Source organism: Tympanuchus pallidicinctus, unplaced genomic scaffold, assembly GCF_026119805.1.
Source record: "Tympanuchus pallidicinctus isolate F22 unplaced genomic scaffold, pur_lepc_1.0 scaffold16, whole genome shotgun sequence".
In the NCBI taxonomy this organism is placed as follows: domain Eukaryota; kingdom Metazoa; phylum Chordata; class Aves; order Galliformes; family Phasianidae; genus Tympanuchus; species Tympanuchus pallidicinctus.
In genome coordinates, this window is record NW_026294679.1 from 5,115,675 (window position 1) to 5,130,551 (window position 14,877).

Consider the following 14,877-nt stretch of genomic DNA (forward strand, 5'->3'; position numbering starts at 1 on the left):
TTCAGGAGATAAAAATCATTCCATCATTTAAATAAGAAAAGCTTTAGAATAGATCTGAAGTTTACATTCACACAATAGCACAAACTGGCATATCACAGCTTATTCTGCATTGTTTATTAAAATAAGCCACCTAAGGTGAGTTTATTTGTTAACTAGCACGGAACATGGGCTAACTGAAAGTTTGGCTGGAGGAAGAAGGGAGCATCACTTGCCTGGTAGGTCAGTTGCAGAAGGCCAGCTCTGATTGTGACCAATCTAAACATGTTTTTAAGTCAACTTCTATGTGGCCTTAAAATACACATTGTAACTGAAATTCTTTTTAGAAGTAGTACTTACAAAAAACAGCTTTTGTTAGAAATAACTTACATCAGTGACGATAAGATCTTCAATCATGTGTTTGTTCCAAAAGAATCTGTCATCAACCTGTTTAAAACAGAGGCATTTTTTGCAACAGTATTCAGAAATACTCCTAGCAAAGACACCAACATTATTGACCACAACTGCACATACAAGTTCAGCATTCACTGCTTTTGAATATAACAGCTCAATTCAGAGCATGCTGCTAGAAACTTTTACTTCATTCTCATGCATTGAATCCAGCAATAGGGCAAAATCTTCAGTTACTGTGCTACCTGAGGGTGTGATGAGTCAAGTTTTGACCAGCAATTTTTCCATTATGTGTGCAGTTCAAGATGTAGAACACTTACTTTTCGCCAGAGTGGCAAGTCGGTTTTCTCACACGCACTCTGTCTCTGCACAGAATTTGTTAGATCATAGGTAAGGCTGTAGTAAAAAGAATCTGAATCCATGAACATTTTGAATAATTCCTCCAACAGTCTCTTCTCCAACCTCTCTTTCTCTTTGCTTTCTTTAATCTGAAAGGAAAGTAATGGCTTTATGTCTTATCAAAAGAAGATTCTAGCCACATTTGCAAAATATCATTTCTAAACTTGTGAAACATTTTCTCATTCTCTGTTCTAATCTTAATATTCTTTAGATTTTTCAAATCCAAACAACAGTGTCAGAAGTGTTGAGTTTGTTGGGTCTTTTTTTTTCTTCAAGATGGTATGAGGTTCTCTGAGAAATGGCGTGCCAAAGTTTGTCTAGCTTTATGGTAGTACATATACATGCAGAGCATCTTGCAGAAGTTTAGAAACCCACTAGAAACAAGTCTGGGTAAGATGACATTTCATTAGAAAATGCTCAGCAATTATATGGTTACAAAATATAAAAACAGAAGAGCAACAGTGAAGTAATAAAAAATGAAATCAAGCTTAAGACAAGGTAGATATACATTTTAGTCCTACAGATTCTCTTTCCAGGTCTTACTACTACTTACTACTTGATTACCCATCCATCATAACCTCTGAGTTACCAAATAAACATTTTGGAAGGAAAATAAAATAAAATAAAATAAAATAAAAATAATCAGTAAAAAGCCTTACCTTTTTTTTATTTGGAGCAGATACATTTGATTTAATTTGTGTAAGAGTCTTCAGCAGAAACTTTGAGTCATCTGGGGACTGCGTAATCTTCTCTGGCTTGTTTATTCCAAAATGGTGCTTTTTACAAAGCTAAGTAATAATGATATTGAATTAAAATCAATATATACTCTGCATAAAATCCAATGAAATTTTAATTAAAGTCTGCGAAGTCCACAGACTTGGGGAAGAAGCTCTGTAACACAAGAGGAATGTACAGATTTCCATCTACAGCATAATTCTCTTCCTCCTTTTTAAAAAGCTTTTTTCCCCTGTGATTGTTTGTCTGCTTCTATTTTACATTAGCTGAGTATCCAGACCCACCTCAACTTATTACCAAACCTTTAAAGTGAATTAGTATTATTCAGTTGAATGCTTTTAACCATTCACTTTATGAAAAAGAAAAAAAATGGAAAAAAAAAAAACAAACACAAAACTTACACAATGTTTAAAGCAAGGATTTCCCTTGAAGCCAACTCATGGAATTAATATCCCATAGCAAGATGGAAACAAGAACATCCATGAAAAAGTATATGCTCTTCTGATTCAGAAAAGAAAAAACATGTTCTCCTTGCAAAAGGCAAACACATGAAGTCCTATGGATATTCAGATGATCTGAGGAGCAGCTGAGTTGAAGGCACACTGGAGATCTGAATGTTTACACAGGCTTCTACATACAGAAACATCTAGTGGATGCATACAGTCAGTGTGCATCACTGTAAAGTGATGGGCTTTACTGAAAATCCTGCCACCTTCATTCTTAAGAGGTGGTCAGCAGAACGTGTTTGGTTTTTTAAAAACGAAAAAAAAGGAAAGCCAGTATATTGAAGATTCTCATACCTCCAGTTCCAGATCCTGAGGTTCTGTTTCAGAAAGTGGAATCACTGCAACCTTTGTTATTTTGTACACCTCGTGATCTCCTGGAAGTTTGCCAATCAATGCTTTCTGACGAATTAGAAGTAGCCACCATGGTAAATCTGGAGAAAGATTAGTAAAGCCTTACTGTAAAGTTATTTACTTCAATTAACCTGTCAAATTTTTTCTCACAGTGTAAAATCCTCTGCCAGGAATTAATTGATGAGAAGAATCCAGTGAATGATGATTTGCTGCTGCCACGTTTTGCCTCTGCACATTACAAGAACAAATCATCTCCTGAAAAGATTACTTATTCTCACAAAGAGGTAGCGTAGTTGCCATCAGTGAAGCAGAGAGACATTTTCCACAGACATCCATCAAAGGTAAAATTACCTCTAGGATGACGGGCATCCCCAACATTCCAAGTGGCAGCACAACTTGAAATGAACGGCTGGATCTCACCAGGCAGCAATCTATGCTTTTCCCTTCATAACTTCTCTTGCAGAGAAAAACAGAAGACAGACTACTTCTCCCACCTGAGTTTAAGTGGAGAGGTCCTTTGCAAGCATTAAAAGCTTGCTGCCATAGACCGATATGCTTCCACAACTGACAGTTCACAGTATTGTGCTTTGAAAAATATCTATATTCCATATGCTTTACCTATATTCTATATGCTTTATCTAGTCTGATTGCCTTGCACAGTAAATTCTATATCCAGTTTAAGCCCCTGAGTTCCTTAGGGGAAAAAAAAAAAAGTGTTAAGTTACAGTAAATTCTCAATGTACTTTCGGCTTAGAATCAAAGCTTCCAAGTTAAAAGCATCTTTCCAATAACAGCAGTTCAATCTTTAATGTTTCTGCCCAAAGCAGATGATGTGTTTCAGCAACAGTTTGCTCATCTAAAAAACACGCACTGTGACAACACACTGTTTCAATTGTGTATCACCATCTTTGGAATAATATCAGCCTGTAATACAAGGAGCACCATGCTTTTGTAAATTACAGTTTCCCAAAAGTACAAATGTGCTCTGACAACCAGGGAAGGAGGATATGAAGTCATGCACTGATTGTTCACTTACGCCAACTTCCAAGAGCATTTCTGCACTACTTCCTGAGCACAGAATCAAAACCATCACCTCTGGAGTCACAGAGGTGGTTCAGGTTGGCAGGGAACTCAGGATGTCATCCTGCTCTAACAGGGGAAGCTTTGAGGTTAGACCACATTTTTCCACACTGTCACATAATCACAGCCTCCTAAAAAATGAGTTAACTGCACAAATGATGGTCAATGGATAAAAGATAAGGACATGAGAATGAGAGTGGACACCAGCAAAAAGGTTATCCTTACTGACAGCAGGTGTGAAAGAGCTGTTTAGTACACGTACAAGCAACATGACTGACAACCACTCTTGCCTTCAGCTTGACACCTCATAACCATGGGATAAGGTGACAGTAATAAATGTGAGTTTTTCATACTTTTATCTGTAAAGTAGCTCTAGGTTTTTTAGATTGTTTTCTACTGGGCAGAACAATCAGGTTTCTGCAAATCCAGTTCAATCCAAGCTTAACACAGGGGTAGAAAACACAGCATCCAGACATTCTCAGTGAACACTATACTCTCATTTATTCCCCCTTATGGAGGTTTAACCACACAATTCAAACCCATGAAGAGATCAGCATGTCAACAAATAAAACAGATTTGTAAAGAAAGGATACCATCTAAATCTCAAGCAAAATAATCAGAATGACACCACTACAAAAAATTAAAAAAAAGGTATCTCATATTGCCTTAATAGCAGTAAACAAGAACTCAGCACAGCCAAGTGAGTTCTGTTACCTTGGAGTGCATTTTTTTAATAAAGACATGGTTATCTTGGCATGTGTTTCAAAACTCCATTTATATTACAGCCACAGCCAAGGAATGTTAAAAAATAAAAAAAAATAACAGGAGTTTCCTGGCAGGCCAAAAGAAAACGGGCAAGAATCAAGGTATGCAGATAAAAAACGCCCCCAATTAAAAACTACAGCAACAACCACAGAAACTCAGTGTTATTGCCAGGAATGTCCAGATAAGAGTAGTGCTTCTACAGTTTAAAAAGATAGTTATGTAAAACTTTTTCATTAAGAACAGAAGGCTATAGCTACATGTCCTTCCATAAGCTGCATGTGTTAGGTCATCCACCAAGATCCCACAGTTTGTTTTTGTTGCTTTTCTTTTCAAAACCATATTATGAACTATGGCAGAGCAGCAACAACTGATGTAAAGCACTGCATCTAAAGTAACCCATCACCTCTCATTCCTCACTGAAAGAGGAATTTAGCTCTGCTTTTGCTTTACTGCCAGCACACCACTGCTGTGTAATTTATTTTCTAACATTTCTCAAAGCATTTCATTTCTCCAAGTGCCTTTTAGCAATGATTAGTCTTAAACTGTGCATAAGTTTAATACAAGTGACACTTCTTGCAAGTATTTTGATCCTAACAAAAAAATACTATGGTATCATTTTCTATTTGCTAATTTAAGAAGATGAGATGAAAGCCAAGAAAATGTTTTAAACTGTTGACTGGATTAAGTTAGAGGCAGCAGCAGTTGCACTTCAGTGATGGTATTTCAGATGCTGAACCACAGGTCTCAGTGGCATGGCAACAAAAGAGCTTTCCCTTCCTGGAGACAGGGAGGGAAGTATTTCACTTCCTTTTTGCTTACAGAGTCTAAGGAAACTTGACAGTAACGTTTTATTCAGGTCTTAATCAACCCACATAAGAAAACCAAACTGATAAGGGTGCATACATTAAACTGCATTTTAATTACAAGATAAAGAAATGTTTGATTGCAGTGTGGAGTTATGCGGAATTTAGCTGGCACTAAGAAGTCCAGCACTGGGTTATAGTTTGATATATGCCATTAACTCTGAGCATATTCTAATAAATGTTTGATTAACTAATCTCTAATCAAAACTGATTACAACTTTTACATGGGATCTTCCACCACTGAAAAAAAAAAAACAAAAAAACACGTGGACTAGCAAACAACAGCACCAGTAGTAACTTCAGTGGTCAGAAGCCAAAGTCATACTAACAAAGTGAAGGAAATCAAAATTGCTAAAGCAGATCAGAAAATCTCAACTCAGAATTTGATTCCAGGCTACCAATACCACTTCAGTGGTAAAAGTAGCTACTTTCACTACTAACAAGAAATATGCTCTAGTCATGTATTGGAATTTCTGCTAAAGGAATTTGAATGGTTATATTTTGTACATACATAAATAAACTGGACAACAAAACATTATTAATATTCTGTAATTGATAGCATGTCTATGCAATAAATGTTCTTCCTAAATAGAGGCAAGCACATGCACATACTATTCTAATGATGCATACCAAGAAAATGTGCAATGTTACACTTCACACATTATCTTCATAATATATCCTGAATCCCCTCCCATTTGTATTCTTATTTTCAACCCATATTTTCTCATAAGTCATCCTGGGATAGGCCAACAGAGGGTAAGAGACCACATCCCAGTATTCAAGGTGTTTTTTCCTTCCTTAAAAACCATCTTATTGTTTAAGGAACTTCAGTACTAGGGAAGAAGCAAACTATAACTTAAGTAGATTTTATCTTAATTGAGCGCACAATTATGTCCAGACGTACAATTGATTCTCTCAAGCAAAAAAATGTTTCAAAGAATTGAAAAGGACAACCACGCAATATTGGCTGGTTTCTCACCAGACTGCTTCCCTGCCAAGAAACCTTTCCTACACATTCTTCTGTGCTAGGCCAGCAATAAAGGCAGAAGATTTAAAGTAAATTAAATCTCATCCCTAGTTACAGCAATTTGGCAGATTCCAATGCTAAATTAAGAACATCCCTGTAGTCAGTTTTAGGTTATTTCAAGGTCACTTCAGCATTACTCCGCTATTCTTGCATTAAGTGGATCTTTAGAGAACATGTAAGGATCTGTGTCTTTTGAGAACATGTAAGGATAGGGAATATGGGCTTTGGGCTTACTGACAGCTTAATAGCATACTGGCAGCAACTTTCATTCTTAAGAAAGTATTTAAAGTTTACAGTATTAGTCAATAATCACAGAATCACAGAATTGTAGGGGTTGGAAGGGACCTCCAGAGATCATTGAGTCCAACCCCCCTGCCAAAGCAGGTTCCCTACACCAGGTCACACAGGTCGGCATCCAGGCAGGTCTTGAACATCTCCAGAGAAGGAGACTCCACCACCTCCCTGGGCAGCCTGTTCCATCTAAGATGCTCAGCAGGACAATCCCATAAAGGAACCTAATTATCCAAGAGTTCAAAATAAGTTTTCTGATCTTTCTTGTCCAGGTGAAGGAGATAGGGAAAGAAAAAGGGAAGAAATCAGAGCAACAGGTCCTCCTGATCCTGCTGACACAAGTGAGGTTTGGAAGAAAAGTATTTCATCCAGCTTGCACTGCCCAGGACTCTTATGGAAATAACGGTCCAGCACTTAAATATTTATACAATTCTTACTGATAAAGTTTCCAGGTGACAAAGATTGATACACAAATAAGTAATGAAGACAGTTACTGTTACAGTGTTAGATGACTCAGCTGGAGGACTACATAGAACTATACCTGAACATAATCAAGTGACAGTTCATTGACAATAACTGGTTTAAAAAGACCTACTTAGGCCGTTTCAGTCAGTTCTCCTATTTTGACTACAGTGCAATGAGGATTCTCTCTTAGTGGCTGCCCACTAGACAGCTACATCATTAAAGGCCTCAACATGCACAAGAACAGACCATAAGCACTTTGTGTGTTATTTAAAAAAAGGCAAAGAAACAAAATGCTAGCAGTTGCCTAAGCAGCAACTGGATGGAGTGCCCGGGTGGGCATAATTGATAGAGTAGCTGTAAAAAACATGGAAAGATATCAGGCTTATTACCTGATAACCTTAATTTACCTGACAACAGCAAGCTGGCACTTTAACAAATGTCACATGCTGGGGATAGTCTCATTGCAGCTTTCATAAGCAGAATTGTCTCACAGTAAGCATAGATGCAAGAATATTCAGTTGCCATGATACAGGAGAACTTTCAGAAAGCATGTATCAGGGTCTCTCCCTTGAAAGGCTTTGATGTGAGAGTCCCTAAAGAGAAGGGGGAGGCCTCTGTGTACGAGAATAGTTTATTAACAAACACAAACATGTCAAAAGCAACCATGAAGCATTTTCCCACAGCAGGAAAAAAAGGTCATTACTGGAGTTCAGCAATCGTTCATCTGTTTATTATGGACAGCACACACTGAACAGCACAAGCTGCCTGGATGAGAAGAGAGTGTCAGAGAAAGGCAGAGTCTGAACCACCTTGTATCATCAGATCAGAAAGAACTGCTGAACAGATCTGCAGAAGGAGGACAGAAAAATATCAGGTGGAAGTCAAAGAAGATCAAGCGATGCAACTGGAAAGAGGAAATGGCCAAAAGCTTTATGAAAAAAGAAAGGCTCTGAACTGTTCTCTCAGAAGTGAGACCTAGCGGTTACGGTAACTATGGAGCCAGCCACTTCCCAGAACTAAATCCATCATACCCTCACAGCCTGTTTTCCTTCTTCCTCTACTGTTAGTGTGCCTCTGCTATCTTGACTCAGCTGTTCCTTTGTGACAAACATCTGATGCATTTCAGCACTCAATCCATCCTGGCATCTTGGAACACACTTGAAACTTTACTTACATTTACCTGCATCTATTCAAGAATGACATGAAATACTAAAAGGTTTACTAAAAGGACAGCACATAGAAAATGAATTAGAGTTTATGGCTAGCTTTTCTATCTGACAGTAAGTAGACATTCAGAGCTCTAAAAGATCCTTTCTAGTTAACACTGGTTTATTCAATCATAAACAAGTTTCCAAATGTTTCTTTTACTTTTAAATATGTTTCAGTAGTAACCACCCTCAATGCACTTAATTGACAAAAATCATATTTTCAGATATTAAAAAAAAAAACTTTTGTTCAGTATTAATAATGCTGCAAAGCACTTTTTTAAAATTGTGCAAAAATTAAATGAGTATCTCACATGGAGCCTCAGGTGGAACTTCAGGTACTGACTTTTATTCTTTGTGGATGCAGTCCTCTACTTTTACAAGACAATTAAAAAATCAAATCAAATCAAATCAAATCAAATAAATCTATGCACCAGAAAGAGGAATTTGCATGCCACAACTAAAATGTAAACGCTTTGATGAGTTCACATAGTTGGGAAGTTCTACACCATTGCAGAGAACACTACATAATCCACTTGAGTTACGCAGTTCTATTTACAGTATCAGTGCCTTTAAAACAAATTGAGCAGTATAAATAAAGCAATATAAAATAAAATGCCACATACCTGTGTGAAGCTGGACTTTACCAATGACTCCTTCTACCAGGCCCAGGCAAATAGGATTCCATGCCAAAAGAAGATCAGTAGCTGAAAAAAAATAACAATAATAATAATGCATATTTTGTAGTAAACTTAGCTGGACAATTAAGCCAGCACATCATTCTTCCTGCTTTCCCCGCTCAGATGATAGAAAATATACTATGACTCCCATAACAAGAGTAAGATACATAAGCTGTTCAATTTTTGCTTGCTAATAAGTAGCTATTTTAATTAATTGACCAAATGATTCCTTCTGTTTATAGTTCTACTCCTTATCCTTCCTGGTTATTTCAGAAAAAAACTATAAGAGTGTTTTCAGCTACCTAATTCAGTTTAATGGATGTTTAGTTCTCCTAATATCCACTGGAATTCACAACTGAACTGAAACTTTACATGGTCGTAGTGAAATTAAATACAGGTCATTAAGCTGCTAACGTAGCCCCAAGAAGACCAAGCAGATGTTAACACTCAGCTCCAGCTCTGTCGTATCTGCCCAGCTATTATTCATTCCACAACATTTTTCTATATACATATAGATGCACATTTTCTTTTGGAATAATACTGAAGTATATAGGCTTCATGGTTTCTAAGAAACCATATTAAGAAGTGCCAACGAACCACAGAGGATGTATAAAAGCAAACAGGAAGGCAACGCTACCACCTTCATCATTTGCAAAAGGTATTCATCTCAGCATGCATTCAAACTATTGTTAGATGGAAGTCAGTAAGACAGTATCAGTGTGAAAAGCATTTGATGGTAACAAGATGCTAATATTCATTTAGAGTTTCTAACAGCAGTGTAATACCTGTAAAGTTCAATGCGGTGGCAAAAGAAATTTCAGAATTTTAGCTTAAGTCATTAAAAACAATATTTGTGTGGGAAAGCTGAGGTTTTCTATTCCAATAGTTTGATATTAGCTCAAGGGAGGAAGTTTCTCCAGTTTACATGTAGGAAAGTTACATATCTTAGATCCCATATGTAAATATTTTCAAGAGCAGACTGACATAACATCCCAAGATAAAGAGACCAATCATCCACCCACACCTTACTCACAAGAACTGAGTTCCTCCTTTAAATCTGCAGATAACAACCAATGCTATTTTATTATTTTTAAACACAGTTATTTTTAAACGCTGTATTCTCCTTGAAACTTATTCACAACTCAGCCTGCTGTTCCAAGAATGCGGATTTATTCTGAGCTTTCAGTTTAACACATTTCATAGTAAACCAGACCTCATTAGTTTAATCACAGAATGCAAGCATTTGTATGAGACACAGAAGTCAGCATAGATCTGAACTTATTTAAAAGGAGTTTTCTGCACCATGCTTTCACAAAGAAAAGCAGGAACTAAGTGCATAGGCTATCAAGATTTCAAGATGTTTGCAGGAGGTGGTACAAAGTTGTGGTTAATATATGCAACCAGGCTGTGCCATTTAATGGTAGATATGTGCAGAAAAACACCTGATTGTTCCTGTTTTACTGTGAGAGCACTAGAGAAAGTTACTTGGTACAGGAGCCAGTATAAAAGAAGTGAATTATGCCATAACTGAAGTTCCTAAGGAGACTAAAATAGATGAGCACAAGAAACTGCAGTAGTGTGAACAGGGATTTATGCTCAAGCCTCTCTGAAGTGATTCAAACTCATTATGTTTCTATATACTGAATATCTTTTCCTTATACAAAACATGTTCAAGTATCACCTGAGCTCTTCATCTCAGAGTTTCAGTTCAAATAATGCAGAGGAGCATCTTTGTGCTGAGTAGATAGGAGCTTACAGGTAAGAGGCACAAGGAGCCATCCCTGCTCCCAAGTTTTTCACCACCTTCCCCAGCTCAGCAACACACCCTGAGTTTCACCTTCACCTCAAGAATCTTGTAGAGCTATATTTCAAATTTAATCTATTTTTGCTATCTTGGACACTTGCAATTTACTTTATCCATGTGCCAATGAGAGATAAAAAAAGACACAAGCAGATAAAAAAAAAACTAATAAACCAGGCACATACAGCAGTACTGGTAGCAATTTAAAGTATTCAAATCACTTCATATTTACCATAGCTACTACAGAAATAAAAATCTGAATACTATCCAGGTCTTTTTAAGCCATTTGTTTCCTGCTATAGCAAGATATATTAAGAACAGAATCATTAAGGTTGGAAAAGACCATTATGATCATCTGGTCCATCAACCTCACCTGGCCATGTCCACTGACCACATTCCTCAGTACCATATATTTATGTTGCTTGTAAACTCCCAGGAACAGTGACTCCATCACTTCCCTGGGCAGCCTGTTCCAATACCTCACTACTCTTCTTGAGCCAAATTTTTTCCTAATAGTCAAACTATTAGTAGGAAAGCTGTCAATGGTGAGTTCGTTCCAATAATGCACAAAAATGGGAAAAAATGTTTAAGAAGATTTACTTGTAATTACAGGTATAAGGAAATGACAGTTTACACTTGCCTACCAAGAGAAAGATGTAAAGAAACTGATCCTGGGGACTGTAAAACAGAAAGGTTTTTAAAGGAGCCTTCATTTTCATGCTCTGACACACACAGCCCTGGACGTGGCCAGGGAACATTTCTCCCACGTAGGGCAGAGAATGAGAACTGACCAAACTTTAACTCCTGTGTTCACTTACAGCATAGCCAAGCTTTGGAAAAATAGGAGCTATTGGGAGTCAAATATACATCACACTAAGACCTCAAAAGGTAGCAAATACAGATCCACAAGCTGGGAAGCAATGACTTGAAATAAACCTGACTATCAAACTACATCAGTGAAGGCATGAAAGCCAACCGTTCCCAGGGAGTTGTGACATGGTGGGAGGAAAAGCCACATATTTAGCAACGTTTGAGGAGAATGACGTGTTTCCTGCAGCATCCAGCAAAATTTAGCTATAAAGAACTCTTACAGGAGAAATGCCTGTAGGCTATGGAAAAAATATCAATTGTGGAATCACACTGTTTTGATGACAGTATCACAAGATTTTTTTTATTTTTATTTTTTTTTTAATAAAAAGAACCTTCTAAAAGAAGGTATGTGTGACAGCACAGAAGCAGGCAGCTCAACATTGTTCTAACCAATAAAATACATCTGTTTTGACATTCTGACTAGAATGTATTTACTAGTTAGAGCTCCAGTTCCCATATGATGGTGTCCTCTGGACTCAGAGCCAACAGCCAGCCATGTTGAATAAATATAACTGAAATAAGCACTGATACGAGCTTGCTGCTCTAGAGAAGTACACTCTGATGTACCTACATAAGGTAGATGAACCAAATTATTCAGCAGTTCCCCCTACCTCATCCTCCAATAAAAGAGTACAGGCCTTCATGTTAAGTGCAGTCGTGCTTACTCAGCTTCAGACAAAGCAGCTCTCAAGCTTATGTACAGTACTGCAAGATTGTCCAAGACTGTTCGCTGTAATTTAACCTGCTGCCCAGCAGTTCTGGCAGCAGCTATTCCTTTAGCCATCATCATGGGTTCTTAAAATTAAAGCAAAAGTTACATGGTTATGAAAGAATTTTAAATATACCCAAAAAAGTTAAATGCAAGCCTGTAAGATTAGTTTAATTATGACATGCAGTAAAATTTAAGAGGCAACAGAAGTTGGTAGATAGCAATACATGTTACAGAAGATGTTCAAGTCTTTCTATAGCCAAGAAAGCAGCAGTTATACCAAAAATAAGCAAATGCTCAGATAAAGTTTCCTCTTAGCATACACAAAAAAACATCTGAAAATATTTGAATACTGAATACCGAAGCCATACAACAGCAAGCATGAATTTATTTTCTTTTTTATTTTTTAAAAGTCTCTATCAGTAAGCATTACCTACCATGGTGCTCAATCGAGCAAAGCACTGGAATACTGTCTGTACCCAAACATAATCAAAGTAGCCATTGTCCACCAAACTGAAAAGTTAACTGTACAGAAAAGTCCATAGCAGCAGTGAGCTAAGCCAGGTGGAACATCTTCCCCTGCTCAGGGAGTTTGTGGTGCCCTCGGTCAGCTTCAATTTAAAGCCCTGCCAGGTTTGATAAGCCTTAGCACATGCACTTAATACTTTGGGACAGAAACCTGGTCCACAAATACATACCTTTAAGTATAGAATTTCCCATTCTTTCCCTTACCCCAAATAAATTCAAGCCATTGGAAGAAAAATTGGCTCTTTTTGCTGATTGCTGTCTGAGATTAGTGATAACAAAGCATACATTTACTCTCCACAGTGACTGCATCAGCATTGTAATCACAGCACAATAGGACTTCCACCACAAACACAGAACAAAACCAGCTCTGATGTGATTATTTCCACATCAGCTCTCTGAACTTACCAGCAGCGATGCAAAGGCAAAAACATCAGATAAAGCTTCTTGAACTGTTTGTGTTTATACAAGCATAACCCTGGGAAAGGCGATATAAAAGCAACTTGGAAGACTGTCAAAAGCCAAAACTGCTTTCTAGCTCTTTCTCCATTCTACCCCCAGCAGATTCTATCCAAGGTCAGGCACGAGCTCTGACAAGGAAACAAACCACTGCTTTGGGACAAGACACTGCTCAGCAGCGAATGGCTACTGCCCAGTCTGATGGGCTTGGGGAGGCAATCAGCCTCCTTCAGGCAGGAGGCAGGAAATTAAGAAAAAGATTTCATTTAGAATCCCTTGGATCCAGCCCTTACCACTGAGCTGCTGTCAGGTTCAATCCATCAGATAACTACAGCCATTTATCTTCCAATTTCGCTGGAAATCAGGCGGATACTTCACAAACACTGGGGAATTTCAAGGAATGGACCTCAGCTAGGATGTGTTCTGCCAGTGTTCTCAGTATGAAAACCAAGTGCCACTGAACTTTAAGCTCAATTTATGCATGCTTATAGGAGCTCCATGTTTATATAAATAAGCATGAACTGTATCAAGACAAACATACAAACATACTCAAAAATTCTTCCCATGGCCTGGCAGGGTAGCAATTCTCACAGCTACTTTCAGCATTCAATAAAAGCAGCAGATACTTATATATGAAAAGAAAGAGCTCAGAAGCAACCTATTGAAAATATTCAAAGTAAGTTTTCCAGCTAATACAGCACCAGACACCTGAGGAGTTAATTTTATTAAAATTACTTCAGTTTCTTCCTCCAGTTTTGGCTGCTTCAGATCAAAGGCAACAAGCACCACCTGACCCTCAGGGCTTTTCAAAAGAAACTATTTTCAAGTTCCAGTCAACTTCTAGCAGTGTTCTGAAATACTAGCCAGGATTAAAAGATTACAAGTTAACTGGGAAGACTTAAGAGTATAAAGCATTTCCTAGAAAAGAAGGGCCTCGAGTACTACTTCAGCAAGCAAACTTCAGCTAAGTTCTTACTGGCAGATTCCTAACTTCATGTTTAATTTACTCTAATTGCAGAAAGATGGAGGAGCATTAAGACATTTATTCTTGCAAGTACCAACAACTAATGGTCACAAAGCATTAGCTATATTGACTTGCTTATTTCCCATTTCAAACTTGAAACAAATTATCTCTTCAGCTAATAACTCATTTAAATCATCTTTAATTTGCCATTTAGACTGCTTGCTCAGCCTGTTGTAGACTTAAGCCCCCAGCCACTTAGAATTGAAATGTTCTTCTTTAGCAGAGGAACCAAAGCATCACCATTCATCACCCACTGTAAAAAAAACCCACAGCTATAGTCCCTTCTAGGAGGATAGTTTTTTTTTCTTTTTTAAATCCCAGCAAGTCTTCCCACTGCTACTCCACCTTACAGCTTTCTTTACACCAGTTCATTCCCCAGTCCCTAACCATGAGAAATATACCATCCCAGCAAGTATTCAATGCATGGCTCAACCATAAGAGCAGAGACACTGCAGAGCACGCATCCATCCCACTCGTTTTAAAGAAAATGAAGCAGTTCAGTAACCTTGAACATATTCTTTATGCATTTCAAAACTGGACCAGATGAACAGGAACAAATTCACATACCATTCAGGTTGGATAGTGACAGATTTAAAATGAGGGATGTAACAACACAATCTTTACCTTACTGCAGCAAAACATTTTTTTTAAAAAAGAGTAAGCAGGATATTAAGCCCAGGAGAAAGGATGTCATGAAAATGAATCCTTCTACTTGTAAGGATAACGAACACTTCT

At 37.6% G+C, this 14,877-nt stretch overlaps 1 protein-coding gene across 3 annotated transcripts in view; it reads right to left on the reverse strand.

Annotated features, from left to right (window-relative positions):
- Positions 1-14,877, reverse strand: part of INPP5F (inositol polyphosphate-5-phosphatase F) — a 38,007-nt gene that overhangs the window by 14,889 nt on the left and 8,241 nt on the right. For 2 of the 3 annotated variants that reach the window (XM_052676618.1, XM_052676620.1), the window contains exons 2-6: positions 8,701-8,781; positions 2,322-2,458; positions 1,446-1,574; positions 708-875; positions 367-423 (exon numbers count right to left, since the gene is read on the reverse strand). In XM_052676618.1, the coding sequence (XP_052532578.1) occupies positions 367-423; positions 708-875; positions 1,446-1,574; positions 2,322-2,458; positions 8,701-8,781 (572 nt within the window). Of the gene's footprint in view, positions 1-366; positions 424-707; positions 876-1,445; positions 1,575-1,922; positions 2,216-2,321; positions 2,459-8,700; positions 8,782-14,877 lie in introns of those variants that run through there. The other variant, XM_052676619.1, reaches the window with a different exon arrangement.